Here is a 16779-nt window from a genome sequence, read left to right as displayed (position 1 = left end):
TAGTCATTTAAAGGAACATAAAAGAATACATACAGGAGAAAAACCCTTCCACTGTGAATTATGTGGGAAAGGTTTTTCCCGGAGTAGTCATTTAAAGAGACATGAAAGAACACATACAGGAGAAAGATAGTGAGACAGAATTTCATGAATCGCGATGAGGAAAATACAAATATGAAACGTTCATCAGTATTTTTACTTCCACATTTTCACACTTGACTGGATCAGACACAATTTGTTTAGTCAGTCGCTGTGGCCACATGCCACTGTTTTCTGCTAATTACACTCTCAGAGGGGTTGGTGTGAGGAAGGGCATCCAGCCAGAGAAACCATGCCAAATGAGAGGAGTCTGGTGCTGTCTCCCAGCTTACGAACCCTGGTCAAACTGTCCAACCCATGCCAGCATGGATAAAGGATGCTTAATGATGATGATTTGCCCCTGATTGGTAATATTTTCATGCAGGAATGGAACTGGAGGCCACTTCTTGTGTATTTCAAGTCAAGCAGACACACACGTACATGATGGGCTTCCTTCAGTTTCTCTCTGTCGTTTCTACTGACATGTCTTTGGGTGGACTCATGGAATTACTAGCATACTGAAACTGTCAATAACGACAGGCATTATTGAAATATGAGAGACCCCCCCCCCTTCTCTCATGACTGACCATGGGATTGCACCTAGAAAATTACCCTCCCAGGCACAAGTCTGAGCAAGGAGACCAGTAGTCACCCATGTTTACTGGACTCCCCTCACCATGCCACCGGTGTTATCCAAGGGAAAGGCAAAGGGGCTGATACAGCTTGGCACCTGTGATGTCGCAACTCATTTCTACAGCTGAGTGAACTAGAGCAACGTGAAACAAAGTGTCTTGCTCAAGAACACAACATGCAGCCCAGTCCGAGATTCAAACTCACAACCTCACAATCGTAAGCTCGACGCTCTAACCACTGAGCCATGCGCCTTCACATTGAAATATGCACATGATTATAGATGCTAATATGTGTATGAGGATTTAAATGAAAATGTCAAAATAACGAGACAAAAAGTAAATTATTTTTATTACTCCCCAAATATTATAAAGGATTGTTTACTTTTAATATTTTCAATATTTTGTTGTCAATGATTCACTCATTATTCTACATTTTGTTATTTTCTACAATAAATGATTTTCAAAATTTCATAAATATTGTACTTGTGTTTGTATTGAAATTCACCAAATTAATAGGTATGTTTGCACATGGGTACCCAGCCAGTATCTGATTGGTATAGGTTCAACTCCCATAGCCTCCTGCTGCCAACCCTTTTCCATCTTATAAGGGTAAATACCCAATTTTCTGCTGTTTTCACAGCTTTACTGCTTTTGAAATTTACTTTCTGGTCTGTAAAATACCAATCATATTCGATGCTTCCAAAGTTTGTTTCTGAAAAGGTTACATATATTTTCTAAAGCTTCTCAAGGAACAGCAGGTTTAGTTGATGTAAAAGCTGGGCATTTACAACATATTCAACATGTTCCATTCGAAAGCTCCAAATATTTGTGATAAATGTTATTATTTATATTAATTGCAAAAGTTCCCGAAGAACAATATTTCTTTTCAGACATGAGGAGACACATTTGAGGCTGTAATTTCAGATTATTTCTGTTTTGTTCAATTACGTGCAACATCCATATTGAGAGGAAATATCTAAAGTTAAGTGTTTGGAACATCAGACAGCAAGTCACTGGATTGGGGCAGTTATTTGGTGGATTCTATCACTTTCATGTGTATTCTTATCACTGTTTTAAAAGAAATCAGTCCATTGAGCTCAGACTAAAATAAAGATGGAGAAATCTCTGTTAAATATTGCAATGCATGGCAAATCAGCAGAAGTTATGAATATTGAGACATTATTTAAGCCTTTATGAGACAAAGAAGACAGCCGACATTTGTTGAACGTTTTGACAGGAGCTGCCCAGGGACCCTGTCTGTCTTGGCATGGTTTCTTTGGCTGGATGCCCTTCCTAATGCCAACTGCATTACAGAGTGTACTGGGAGCTTTTTACATGACACCAGCATCTATGAACACGCGAGATTAGGGATACTCAGCTGGAGAGAGTTGAAAGGGCTACCACACTTTTGTTTTGCTTGATGTGTGTATTCAAGGAGAACAAACCACCAAGAGACTTGGTTCCCTGTCAGTCCCAAAGTCTGTAGATCCTTTCTTATCGCTTTCTGCCACGTCTTCCTGGGTCTACCTTTTCCACATGTTGCCTCTACAATTAGAGATTAGCACTTTCCATGCAACTGTTCTCACTCGTTTCAGGTAAATCACTGGGACTATCACTTTACTTCATTAAAATACACATATATGTGTGTGTGTATACATATATACATATATATACATATATACATATATACATATAATCAACTGCTGCAGAGGTAAAGGTGACGCTTTAGATACAAAAAATTACAGAGGTATCAAGTTGTTAGATCAGGTAATGAAAGTCACGGAGAGGGTCATAGCCCAACTAATTAGGGAGAGAGTCGGTTTAGATGAAATGCAGTTTAGGTTCGTGCCTGGGAAAAGCACCACTGATGCTATATTTCTGGTAAGACAGCTGCAGGAGAAATACCTAACCAAAGATAAACCTCTGTACCTGGCTTTCGTTGACATGAAGAAAGCCTTTGACAGAGTCCCCTAATCCCTTTTCTGGTGGCCAATGAGGAAACTAGGGATAGAAGAAAGGTTAGTGTGAGCCATGTACAGAGACGCTGTCAGTAAGGTGAGGGTTGGCAATGAGTACAGTGAAGAATTCCGGGTAGAGGTAGGGGTCCACCAAGGTTCTGTCCTCAGCCCCCTCCTATTTATCATAGTCCTCCAGGCTATAACAGAGGAATTCACGACAGGATGCCCCTGGGAGCTCCAACATGCTGATGACCTTGCACTAATTGCTGAGTCACTATCAGAACTCGAGAAGTTTCACTCTCACTGTGTTAATGTTTTTCAATATTTTTCTTTCCATAAACACATTTTATGGAATGATGATGCGGAAGTGACATACGCATGGTCCATTGGTGGAATATAAGCAACAACAACCAAAATCCAATGTTCATTTTAAATTTTGACCCCAACCTGCATCTTGCGAGGCCCCATGTGTGAGTAAGGAAAAATATTTTCTCACAGAAAAGTATGCTATTAAAATGAAATATCTTTTAAATAGCCCAACCTTATTTTTCTTTCATCAGTGTGGATAGATGCCAAAAACGATCTCCTCAGTCTGTCCAACATTTAAAACTATAAGCAGAAACGATGTGGGCTTGAAAAAACAAATCATAAATATTCAAATGATTTTTATACATGCGAAAGTTAGAAATAAAGAGGAGGATGGTCTTGTGATGTGCTAGAAATAACAGCCAAATCTCCCTTAAATCACAGATTTAGCGCTCAAAATATTTGAAATTTCTGCTTTAGTACCGAAACGACTCCTTCCATAGTATTTAGGTGCCAAAAACAGAAAAGAAAAAAGAGAAAGAAATTGTGAAAAACCGTCGTGAGGGGCATGGTGGGGATGGTGAAAAAAATTAACTTATATGGTCTTCTTTATTTGAAACTCTGTATTTTCTAAAACCCTGTCCCCACCCCTTCGGAGAACATTTCACCCACATATTTTTTTACAACCGTAATGCTTGCAGTCTGAATGATAATTCTATAAACTTTCATTTAAAAAAAAAAATATTTTCCTGAAAGTTATCAGGGAAAAATGGGGTGGTGTGGATTTTGTGAAATTGCTCTCCGCGCCCCCGAAGAATTATTCTTTCCCGTAAATCCTCATATACTCTGAATGTACAGCATCTAAGGCAGATTTGTTGAAAATTCCGTGAAAATGTATCGATTTTTCTGGAAGTTATGCGGCGACGGAGGAGGAGGACACAACTGTGGTGAAACGAGAAAACCTTCTGTCGATCCCATTGAAGCAGAATCGTCTAAATGTTCCGAAACTTCACTCTCCACTTGCGGAAAATGTTATTCACAACCACTTCCGATGCGAACGAAATAAATCAACAGTCTTGTGTCCATTAAAATAACTAAGTCCTATTTAAGTAATACTTGTAATAAATATTAATAAAGCTTATTACAGTTTCTCTCTCTCTGTCACACACACGTTAATATCTCTGTCCTTAAAAAAGCAAAGCTTGCTTGTAGGTTGCCCCACTGAAAACAGTAAATGAAATTCATAATAGTTCAGATCTTCCGCATCATTTCAATTAATTCGACCATTCTGCCGATAAGTTTATTTATTTTCCGAGAAAGTAATGAGGATGGACGAGTCGGTGGTGTAGTCTCATATTTCTAGCAATTCGGGTGTTGTGTATTTGATACTATGCTTTTTATACACACAGGGCATACCTACACAACAGTGCCCCACTGAATGTGTTTGTTCGTAACTTTATGGAAAATGGGTATTTTTAAATAAAACTTTCTACAAATATGCTTCTGAAAATTTTCCCACTTTTTAACAATTCCTCAATTTATATGGAGAATGTCAATCACTTGGACACTTGTAAGACGACTGTTTTTGGCACTGTCATGGTATTAGCTGTCAGAAATGAAAGTAGAAAAATCCAAACAAGGAATGTTACTGCTGGTTTGAGTTGAAATGTGTTTCTTTGGCTACTGACTGGCCGGAGCTATCTGTCTGTCTCTCCCTCGTAGAATTTAAACATATGAAATTCAGTTTAAACTTTATAAATAAATATATTTTTGCATTATTCATTATTGTTTTTAAAAACAAATCACATACACCAATCAGCACCACCACGCGTAATCCAAAGTTGGAATTAATCACCGCGATATTGCCATCGCCACCGCCACAACAGAAAATAGTATTTAATTGGCTTAAGAGACATGGACTTTTAAATACCCCAAAAATATGCCCCTCGTGTGGAGCTAGCATGATGGAAGTAGCCAAAAAGTTTTTTTTTCTAATTTGATAAATTCTACGGAAACAAACGAAGGTGGACGAGTGATAGAGAGACAGACAGACAGATAGCTCCGGCCAGTCAGTAGCCAAAGAAACAGATTTCAACTCAAACCAGCAGTAACATTCCTTGTTTAGATTTTTCTACTTTCATTTCTGACAGCTAATACCATGACAGTGCCCTGTTTTTAAATAAACATAACTGAACGTTTGTTTGTTAGGGATTTTTAATATATGTCATCGGAATCGTTTACAAAAGGGGAAAGAATATCACCGACACCGCCTATTGCAAATGTTGAGCTGAACTAATTATAATGATTCGTAGTAACTATCTCGTGTCGAGGTGAATGTTAATGGATAAGACAGGGCAACATACATGTTTAAGGGTCAGTGTTCCATGACCTTCAGGATTAAATATTTCGTTTGATCACAACCTCACATCGCTAAATATTTCTTCCCGATTCTACAGCGCGGGAAATGGCTTTTAATCGACCACAATTCAATCAATGAACTTTTCTCACTCATCTTCACTTTTCATTTGGACTTCATATCAAACATTCTACTGGTGAGTAGCAAATATAACTTCATTACATTTGCTCCACACATATAAACAGAGGTCTTTGATATCAAAAACAAGGAACTTTTTAAGAATTCCTCAAGAATTTCTATGGAGAACGTTAATCACTCGGACACTTGTAAGACGACTGTTTTTAAGAATGGAGATGCAGTTCGAATGACAGACAGAGATGAGAAAGCTGAAGACAAAAGTGTTCCTGAATATCGCTGTGAGATTTATAGGAAGACATTCTCTTCAGAAGATGAAGACTTCACGCAGAAAGAAATACACAAAGAAGAAAAACGGTTCCGTTGTGAAATATGTTGCAAATGTTTTAGCACGAATGCTACTTTAAAGACACATATAAGAATACATACAGGAGAAAAACCCTTCCACTGTGAAATATGTGGGAAATGTTTTACCTGTAGTGGTAATTTAAAGGGACATAAAAGAACACATACAGGAGAAAAACCTTTCCACTGTGAAATATGTGGGGAATCATTTAGTTATAGTGGTACATTAACAAGACACAAAACTGTGCACACTGGTGAAAAACGTTTTCATTGTGAAATATGTGGGAAATGTTTTACCCGTAGAGGTCAAATAGAGGAACATAAAAAAATACATACAGGAGAAAAACCCTTCCACTGTGAAATATGTGGGGCATCATTTCGTCGTAGTGGTACATTAACAAGACACAAACTTGTACATACCAGGGAAAAAAGTTTCCCTTGTGAAATATGTGGGAAATGTTTTGCCTCTAATAGTAATTTAAAGGAACATAAAAGAATACATACAGGAGAAAAACCCTTCCACTGTGAAATATGTGGGGAATCATTTCGTCGTAGTAGTACATTAAGAAGACACAAATTTGTACATACCAGGGAAAAACGTTTCCCTTGTGAAATATGTGGGAAATGTTTTGCCTTTAATAGTGATTTAAAGGAACATAAAAGAATACATACAGGAGAAAAACCCTTTCACTGTGAAATATGTGGGAAATGTTTTACCTCTAATGGTAATTTAAAGGGACATAAAAGAACACATACAGGAGAAAAACCCTTCCACTGTGGAATATGTGGGAAATGTTTTACCTCTAATAGTCATTTAAAGGGACACAAAAGAACACATACAGGAGAAGAACCCTTCCGTTGTGAATTATGTGGGAAATCATTTGGTTCTAGTAGTATATTAAGAACACACAAAACTCTACACACTGAGGAAAAACGTTTCCATTGTGAAATATGTGGGAAATGTTTTACCTGTAGTGGTAATTTAAAGCAACATAAAAGAATACATACAGGAGAAAAACCCTTCCGCTGTGAAATATGTGGGAATTGTTTTACCCATAATAATAATTTAAAGAAACATGAAAGAACACATACAGGAGAAAAACCCTTCCACTGTGAAATATGTGGGAAATGTTTTACCCGTAGAGGTCAAATAGAGGGACATAAAAGAATACATACAGGAGAAAAACCCTTCCACTGTGAAATATGTGGAGAATCGTTTCGTCGTAGTGGTACATTAACAAGACACAAACTTGTACATACCAGGGAAAAACGTTTCCCTTGTGAAATATGTGGGAAATGTTTTGCTTCTAATAGTGATTTAAAGGAACATAAAAGAATACATACAGGAGAAAAACCCTTCCACTGTGAAATATGTGGGGAATCATTTCGTACTCGTCGTATATTGACAGTACACATATCTGTACACACTGGAGAAAGACGTTTCAGTTGTGAAATATGTGGGAAATGTTTTACCACTAATAGTAATTTAAAGCAACATAAAACAATACACACAAGAGAAAAACCCTTCCACTGTGAATTATGTGGTAAATGTTTTACCACTAATAGTATTTTAAAGGGACATAAAAGAACACATACAGGAGAAAAACCGTTCCGCTGTGGAATATGTGGGAAATGTTTTACCCATAATAGTGTTTTAAAGCAACATGAAAGAACACATACAGGAGAAAAACCGTTCCGCTGTGGAATATGTGGGAAATGTTTTACCCATAATAGTGTTTTAAAGCAACATGAAAGAATACATACAGGAGAAAAACCCTTCGAGTGTGAAATATGTGGGAAATGTTTTACCTTTAATTGTCGTTTACAGACACATAAAAGAATACATACAGGTGAAAAACCCTTCCACTGTGAAATATGTGGGGCATCATTTGGTTCTAGTAGTATATTAAGAACACACAAAACTGTACACACTGGGGAAAAACGTTTCCATTGTGAAACATGTGGGAAATGTTTTACGACTAATGATTATTTAAAGCAACATAAAAGAACACATACAGGAGAAAAACCCTTCCACTGTGGAATATGTGGGAAATGTTTTGCCTATAATAGTAATTTAAAGCAACATGAAAGAACACATACAGGAGAAAAAACCCTTTCACAGTGAAATAGGTGGAAAATCATTCTCTGATCAATCTCCTTGTGCACACCACAAAAAGATACACTCTGAAAAAAAGAATAATTGTGAAATATGTGGGAAAGCATTTCTTCTTAAGGCTGGTTAAACCATCCAACCCATGCCAGCATGGATAAAGGATGCTTAATGATGATGATTTGCCCCTGTTTGGTAATATTTTCATGCAGGAATGGAAATGGAAGCCACTTGTGTATTTCAAGTCAAACAGACACACACGTACGTGATGGGCTTCCTTCAGTTTCTGTCTGTCGTTTCTATTGACATGTCTTTGGGTGGACTCAATGTTGTGGACTCATGGAATTACTAGCATACCTGAGCTGTCAATGACAGGTATTATTGAAATATGTACATGATTAAAGATGCTAATGTGTGTATGAGGATTTAAATGAAAATGTCAAAATAACGAGATAAAAAGTAAATTTTTTTATTACTCCCCAAATATTATAAAGGATTGTTTACTTTTAGTATTTTCAATATTTTGTTGTCAATGATTCACTCATTATTCTACATTTTGTTATTTTCTACAATAAATGATTTTCAAAATTTCATAAATATTGTACTTGTGTTTGTATTGAAATTCACCAAATTAATAGGTATGTTTACACATGGGTACCCAGCCAGTATCTGATTGGTATAGGTTCAACTCCCATAGCCTCCTGCTGCCAACCCTTTTCCATCTTATAAGGGTAAATACCCAATTTTCTGCTGTTTTCACAGCTTTACTGCTTTTGAAATTTACTTTCTGGTCTGTAAAATACCAATCATATTCGATGCTTCCAAAGTTTGTTTCTAAAAAGGTTACATATATTTTCTAAAGCTTCTCAAGGAACAGCAGGTTTAGTTGATGTAAAAGCTGGGCATTTACAACATATTCAACATGTTCCATTCGAAAGCTCCAAATATTTGTGATAAATGTTATTATTTATATTAATTGCAAAAGTTCCCGAAGAACAATATTTCTTTTCAGACATGAGGAGACACATTTGAGGCTGTAATTTCAGATTATTTCTGTTTTGTTCAATTACGTGCAACATCCATATTGAGAGGAAATATCTAAAGTTAAGTGTTTGGAACATCAGACAGCAAGTCACTGGATTGGGTCAGTTATTTGGTGGATTCTATCACTTTCATGTGTATTCTTATCACTGTTTTAAAAGAAATCAGTCCATTGAGCTCAGACTAAAATAAAGATGGAGAAATCTCTGTTAAATATTGCAATGCATGGCAAATCAGCAGAAGTTATGAATATTGAGACATTATTTAAGCCTTTATGAGACAAAGAAGACAGCAGAATAAACTTTGAAATAGAAAAAATAAAGAGAAACACTTGAGCTGATGTCAAAGGATTTAGAAGATAGATCTTATAAAATGGGAAAAATACAAATGCTTAAATCTTACAAACGAGATATGTTAACGTGGGTTTTGAGGGCTATGCTATGCCCGCATATACCATGGTAGCACTCCCGTGTGTTCCAGGTTACAGCTAACCACACGGATTAGTATTAAATATCTATAACTACAAGGAGTTGTCAATTATGCTGTAAATTCCTCCGATGGGTTGTTCTGTGCTTGCTTTGCTGGATGGTAATATTTTCTGGAGTGTATTTTAGCTGTACTATGCGTTGGTCATGGGAACCATAAAAATATGCTGTGACATGGTCAAAGAAAAAGAAATAAAACTTTGAGGATGTACCAGTCTCCATGTTCTCGATTGTTAGAACTCCTCATCATCATTTCACATCCATTTTCCCTGCTGACATTGGTTGGACGATTTGACAGGAGCTGCCCAGGCTCCCTGTCTGTCTTGGCACAGTTTCTGTGGTTGGATGCCCTTCCTAATACCGAATGCATTGCACAGTGTACAGGGGGCTTTTTACATGGCACTAGCACCTACAAACACACAAGATTAGGGATACTCCAGTTAACCATAAAAAAATAACCCAGAACATTATTTTATAAATTTTTAATTGCATATAATTTTATTTCATCCTTTTATCCGATTTTTTCAATTTTCTCCATTTCATTGCAACCCAAACCATTTGTAAGAATGTGCTTGTCCCTTGTAGTGTTCCCTTTATAGGGAAATAAAGAAATTCTTTGGTTCCAGACCTTTTAAGGTCTTGCCACTGACCACACAAGACACAGCCAGTTCCAGCGACAACATACTGCAATCTCTTTCTCCATCGCCAGAATCATGCACTTTTTCTTTTGAGAATGTTCACAATTGTTTTTTATTCTAGTATTTTTCTTTGTTTCCTTTTAAACAAAAAAGCTTCTTCCATGGTTTTACATTATAAAAAAAAAAAAAATAATAATCAGCTGTAATCAGCCTGGAGCGTGTTGTGGAGGAGGAAGTGTAGTGAAAAAAATTGATAAATTTTCAAAACTTTTTTTTCGTATATAGATGCCCACACACTCACCTGTCATTTCAAAGGCTGTGGAGAAAAACAAATGGAAAAATCATTCTCAAAACCGACAAATACCGGAAATTTCTCAGAGTAAAATATGCACGATTTTCACTGAAAAAAAATTAAAAAAGAACTCGGATTTTTTGGATGGAATCAATTACCGTGATCTCCTAATATGCTTCAAATCCCTTATTTTTGTTCGGGAAGAGGAGGAGACCCCACCGCCTTGGTCCTGGATTCATTTTTTTTCTTTGAATTCGAGACGGATTTCTTTAACAGCAAATAAGGGATTTGCAGCATACTAGGTCAGGGTACTTTTTCATTGAAAAAAAAAACCTATTTTCCTAAAAGTAGGTAAAAATCGGATTTTGTGAATTTTCCAAAGTCCTCTCCCCACCTCTTCGGAAAACATTTTCCCCATAAATTTCTTTATAATTGTATTTTATGCCATTTGAAAGGTATTTCTATAAAATTTCAATGAAAAAAAAACCCATTTTCCTAAAAGTTATGAGGGAAAAGCTCAGATCTTGTGAATTTTCCCAAGTTCTCTCCCCACCCTCCTGTTGCTTTGTGCATATCTTTTTTGTTTTCCATATTCGTTTCCTACACATTCTTTTACACCCATTCCAGTATATTTTTGGGTTTTTTATTTCCGGGTCAAGATGTAAACATTAACCCTTCAAAATTCTCATTTTCCATAAAGTTACTAACAAACTTGTGTAGGTATACTATGTGTGTAAAAACCATAGAATCAAATGAAGAGTATGCGAATTGCAAGAAACAAGAGCCAACACACCACAGACTCGCCCATCCTCATTCCGTTTTCACGGAAAAAAAGACACCTATCGTCAGAATGGTTAAATTAATCGAAATGATGCGGTAAAGTTGAAATATCATGAATTTCATTTACTGCTTTTAGTAGGGAACCTACAAACAAACAAACAAACTTTTTATAAGGACAGAGATAATAACATGTGTGTCTGTGTGTGTTATAAGACTTATTACTTTATATTGCAACAAGTATTACTTAAATATGTATTACTTATTATCTGACCACGCACCATCAGAAATGACAGCTAATTGTAGTATCTGTATATATAAAAGGCAGGATGTGTGTGTGTGTACGTGAATGTAATTTTTGCATGTCCACAAATTAGCACACATGTCGCTCCAATTTTAGGACATTCGTCATGACCCTATCTGCATTTTCGTCAACTTTTTCTCTCAGAGGCACCCGTGTGTAGCTGTAAAAATCGATTTTCAACCGTAACTTTTACCAATTTTGAAGTTTGCGAACATGGCGAAGTCAAAGTGTGCATAAGCGCCTGAAGAAAGAGAGAGAAATTGTGTGTGTGTGACAGGAGTGAGTCAGAGAGAGATATACAGATTGTTTGCCAGCGTCTAACAAAAAAAAGTAAAGAAAAAGTGGGAGAGGGAGACAGAAAGCGTCTAACGAAAGAAAAGGTAGGTGTGAGTAAGGAAGACAGAGTAAAATGAAAATGTAAAATGATTTTTTTTTTCTTAAACATGAGATATAGTTTCAAATATAGGATGTTTTTGAAAAACACTATATTTTATAATGAGATTATATATACTTTCTCACACAACAATTAAAATATATTTATTTTAAATCATTCATCTTTCTCTCCCCTCTTTGGGAGCAAAAGACTTTTGTATGTATTTCATGCCGAAGAAAAAAGTTTATTGACAATCCATCTATTTCACAACAATGAAACAAAGAGGCGTGCAACAATTTGTTAGTGAATTACACAATATAAATGGGTAAAATTTCCAAGGCTTCCACCACAGGCCAACCCATTTTATGGATCACAAAAAGGGTTCGGTAATTTTTCAGATCAACACCCACACAATTTCCACTATGGTGTCATGATTCATGAAATTGTGTCTCAGTCTAAAAATTAAAAGCGAACAGAAATTTCTCCGGATGGTATTTGTGGATTACAAGAAGAGAAGAATGATTTCTAACATGTGTCACCATTTTATGTTGGGATTAGGAAAGGCATCCAGCCATAGAAACCAGGCCAAAACAAACAACTGGAGCCTGGTGCAGTTCTCCGGCTTGCCAGCTCCAGTCAAACCGTCCAACCCATGCCAGCTTGGAAAATGTAACATTAAATATTGGTGATGATTCACTGTCATAAAATGTTCTCCAAAGAAAAAGGTTTATCATATCTTACACCTAAAAGGTTTCCCTCCAGAATGAATCCTTTTCTCATTCATTAATTCACAAGACTCAAAAGATTCCTCACATGTTTCACAATGGGATGGTATTTCCTCCTGTGTGACGACATTTGTGGTCAAGTAGACTACCACTCTGAGTAAAAGATTTTCCACATATTTTGCAGTGGAAAGGTCTTTTTCCAGTGTGTACTCTTTCCTGTGTTCTCAGGGTAATACTACAAAAGAACTCCCACATATTTCACATTGGAATAGTTTCTCCCCAGTGTGACTTTGTGTATGAACTACAACCTCAAATTTATGAAGAAATGCTTTCCCACATATTTCACAATTATTGTTTTTATCCGGAGTGTAATTTTTGTGGCGTGCACGAGAAGATTGATCAGAGAATGATTTACCACATATTTCACAGTGGAAGGGTTTTTCTCCTGAATGTATTCTTTTGTCTCTTCAAATGACTATTCAAGGTAAAACATTTTTCACATATTTCACAATGGAAACGTTTTTACCCGGTGTGTACAATTCTGTGCCTTGCTAAACTACTACTAGAACCAAATGATTCCCCACATATTTCACAGTGGAAGGGTTTTTCTCCTGTATGTATTCTTTTATGTCCCTTTAAAATACTATTAGAGGTAAAATATTTCCCACATATTTCACAGTGGAAGGGTTTTTCTCCTGTATGTACTCTTTCATGTCTCTTTAAATTACTATCATGGGTAAAATATTTCCCACATATTTCACACTGGAAAGGTTTCTCCCCAGTGTGTACAGTTGCATGTTTTGTTAATACACCAGAAGAAGCAAATGATATCCCACATACGTTACAGTGGAAGGGTTTTTCTCTTGTATGTATTCTTTTATGCGTCTGTAAATAATCATTAGAGTTAAAACTTTTCCCACATATTTCACAATTGAAACGTCTTTCCCCAGTGTGTACAGTTTTGTGTGCTCTTAATATACCACTAGTACGAAATGATTCCCCACATATTTCACAGTGGAAGGGTTTTTCTCCTGTATGTATTCTTTTATGTGTCTTTAAAATACTATTACAGGTAAAACATGTCCCACATATATCACAATGGTAGGGTTTCTCTCCTGTATGTATTCTTTTATGTGTCTTTAAAACACTACTATAGGTAAAACATTTCCCACATATTCCACAGTGGAAGGGTTTTTCTCCTGTATGTATTCTTTTATGTGTCTTTAAAACAATATTACTGGTAAAACATTTCCCACATATTTCACAGTGGAAGGATTTTTTTCCTGTATGTGTTCTTTTATGCGTCTGTAAATAATCATTAGAGGTAAAACATTTACCACATATTTCACAGTTGAAGGGCTTTTCTTCTCTATGTATTCTTTTATGTGTCTTTAAAACACTACTATAGGTAAAACATTTCCCACATATTTCACAGTTGAAGGGTTTTTCTCCTGTATGTGTTCTTTTATGCGTCTGTAAATTACTACTAGAGGTAAAACATTTCCCACATATTTCACAGTGGAAGGGTTTTTCTCCTGTATGTGTTCTTTTATGTGTCTGTAAAAGATAATTAGCAATAAAACATTTCCCACATATTTCACAGTGGAAGGGTTTTTCTCCTGTATGTGTTCTTTTATGTCTCTTTAAATCCCTACTGCGGGTAAAAAATTTCCCACATATTTCACAGCTGAAGGGTTTTTCTCCTGTATGTATTCTTTTATGTTCATTTAAATTACTATTCCAATTAAAACATTCCCCACATATTTCACAGTGGAAGAGTTTTTCTCCTGTATGTATTCCTTCATGTCTCTTTAAATTACTGTTATGGGTAAAAAATTTCCCACATATTTCACAGTGGAAGGGTTTTTCTCCTGTATGTATTCCTTTATGCATCTGTAAATGATAATTAGACGTAAAACATTTCCCACATATTTCACAGTGGAAGGGTTTTTCTCTTGTGTGTATTCTTTTATGCGCCTGTAAATGATTATTAGAGGCATAATATTTCCCACATATGTCACAGTGAAAGAGTTTTTCTTCTAGATGTATTTTTTTATGCATCTGTAAATAACTATTAGAGGCAAAACATTTCCCACATATTTCACAGTGGAAGGGTTTTTCTCCTGTATGTGTTCTTTTATGCGTCTGTAAATAACTATTAGAGGCAAAACATTTCCCACAAATGTCACAACTGAAACGCCTTTCTCCAGTGTGTACAGATACGTGTACTGCTAATATACCACTAGTACGAAATGATTCCCCACATATTTCACAGTGGAAGGGTCTTTCTCCTGTATGTATTCTTTTATGTACCTTTAAAATATTATTAGAGGTAAAACATTTCCCACATATTTCACAATGGAAACGTCTTTCACCAGTGTGTACAACTATGTGTCGTGTTAATCCACTACTACAAACAAATGATTTACCACATATTTCACAGCTGAAGGGTTTTTCTCCTGTATGTATTCTTTTATGTCTCTTTAAATGGCTATCAGCGGGAAAACATTTCCCACATATTTCACAACTGAGCCGTTTTTTCTTCTTGTGTATTTCTTTTTGCGAGAAGACTTCATCTTCATATTCAGGAACACTTTTGTCTTCAGCTTTCTCATCTCTGTCTGTCATTCTAACTGCATCTCCATTCTTAAAAACAGTCGTCTTACAAGTGTCCGAGTGATTAACGTTCTCCATAGAAATTCTTAAAAAGTAGACAAATTCTCAGTTTCTTATTTTTGATATCAAAGATCCCTGTTTACATGTGTGGAGCAGATGTAATGCAGTTATATTTTCTACTCACCAGTAAAAGGTCGATTAAAAGGCATTTACCGAACTGTAAAATAGGGAACCATTTACCGATGTGAAGTTGTGATCGAACGAAATATTTAATCAGGAACGTGATGTAACACAGACCCTCAAACACACAGCTTGCCCTGTCTTATTCACAAATATTAACATTGACACGAGACAATTATTACGAACGTTCATAACTAAATCAGCAAAACATTTGCAATAGACGGTGTCGTTGATATTCTTTCTCCTTTTATTAACGATACCGGTGACATATATTAAAAATCCCCAAACGTCCAATTCTATTAATTTACGTTTTTAATTGTATCCAACATCACACAGCACAATAATTCTTACGTACACAGGAGCGAGCCTCTTTGCGGTCCTTCGATCTTGAAGAAATATCAGCTAAGTCTCCAACAGATTACATTATTCTGTGTTAACAAAAGAGATATTCTACACTGCCCTTAAAAATGTGTAAGTGTAACCTGACGAGAACTCCGTATACGGTAAGCCAGCAAGTGTATGAGGGTCATTAGGAGAGAAAGCGCTTCACCCCCACCTAACCGATATGAGGCCCCGCTTGCTAGATCAACAGGTTATTAAATACAGCTCTATATTCTTTTACACATCCGTCAACGTCTCTTTTAAACCAGATCCAGTGGCTAACATTTTTCCGCTGTCGTTTGGATATCGATTGTGGTGGTATTTACTTTACGTTGAGTTATACCTAACGCTAACAACTCTAGTCTCACACTGTGTCCAACAAACCGACTTTGAGTGGGAAATGCTCCGCTTTCCTGCCTTTCACATTTGTAGTAACGCTGTGCGCATGCATGAAATTCAACAACCAAGCTTTCCCGCTTCATTCTGTCTCTTTCTTGCTGGCCAGCGATTGAGCAAGGACGTGTTTAGTTGTCTCTCTCCATCTTTCGAACTTACGCTAGACGGCTCACACACACAGAAGACGTCTCAACAAACAAGAGCTAAAGATGTATATATTTTCCACCTTAAATAAATGTTGTTTGTGTTGATAGTCTGGAGTTCAGCGTTCCGTTAATTCTTAATTTTATATAGGAAAGTCAGGTATACATCTAATGATGTATAACCCACTTTCCTATACATTCTTCGAGGTTTACATAGCTGTCAATCTTTCAAGGAACCGTTAACTCGACTAGATTCACTTTATTTCTTTCATACCACATCAAAATTTCCGGTTTTTTCCGTAGCTTGGATGGGAAAGAGTCCGCGGCGGTAATCTTCAAGTTTAGGGGGATAAAAAAAAAATATATATCAAGGGAAATAACTGAACGACTTACCAGTATTATCCGTTTTCTTCTAGCTGTTTATAAATAAATCACACCCTAACCCTAACGTCAATCAAATCACGTGTGTGATTTATTTATAAACAGAGATGTACGGAGAATACTGGTAAGC

The 16779-nt window shown here is 36.3% G+C and overlaps 2 protein-coding genes across 2 annotated transcripts; one reads left to right on the top strand and one right to left on the bottom strand.

Moving 5' to 3' along the window:
* Window positions 1-5017: 5017 nt before the first annotated feature.
* On the top strand, window positions 5018-8514 carry LOC106868527 (uncharacterized). Its single transcript, XM_052977345.2, has one exon. It carries the CDS (start codon window positions 5626-5628, stop codon window positions 7930-7932), a length of 2307 nt encoding a protein of 768 aa, XP_052833305.1. The 5' UTR covers window positions 5018-5625; the 3' UTR covers window positions 7933-8514.
* A 1399-nt stretch (window positions 8515-9913) lies between these two features.
* Window positions 9914-15284, bottom strand: LOC128251107 (uncharacterized). The gene has a single exon (XM_052977492.2). The coding sequence runs from the start codon at window positions 15244-15246 to the stop codon at window positions 13075-13077; it is 2172 nt and encodes a 723-aa protein (XP_052833452.2). The 5' UTR covers window positions 15247-15284; the 3' UTR covers window positions 9914-13074.
* Window positions 15285-16779: the final 1495 nt, after the last annotated feature.

This window comes from Octopus bimaculoides, chromosome 28 (assembly GCF_046866305.1).
Source record: "Octopus bimaculoides isolate indiv1 chromosome 28, ASM4686630v1, whole genome shotgun sequence".
In the NCBI taxonomy this organism is placed as follows: Eukaryota; Metazoa; Mollusca; class Cephalopoda; order Octopoda; family Octopodidae; genus Octopus; species Octopus bimaculoides.
This window is presented reverse-complemented; position numbering and strand designations above follow the sequence as displayed.

Coding starts and splice junctions, on each gene's coding strand:
- LOC106868527 (XM_052977345.2), top strand. CDS start 5,626: ATGGAGAACGTTAATCACTCGGACACTTGTAAGACGACTGTTTTTAAG.
- LOC128251107 (XM_052977492.2), bottom strand. CDS start 15,246: ATGGAGAACGTTAATCACTCGGACACTTGTAAGACGACTGTTTTTAAG.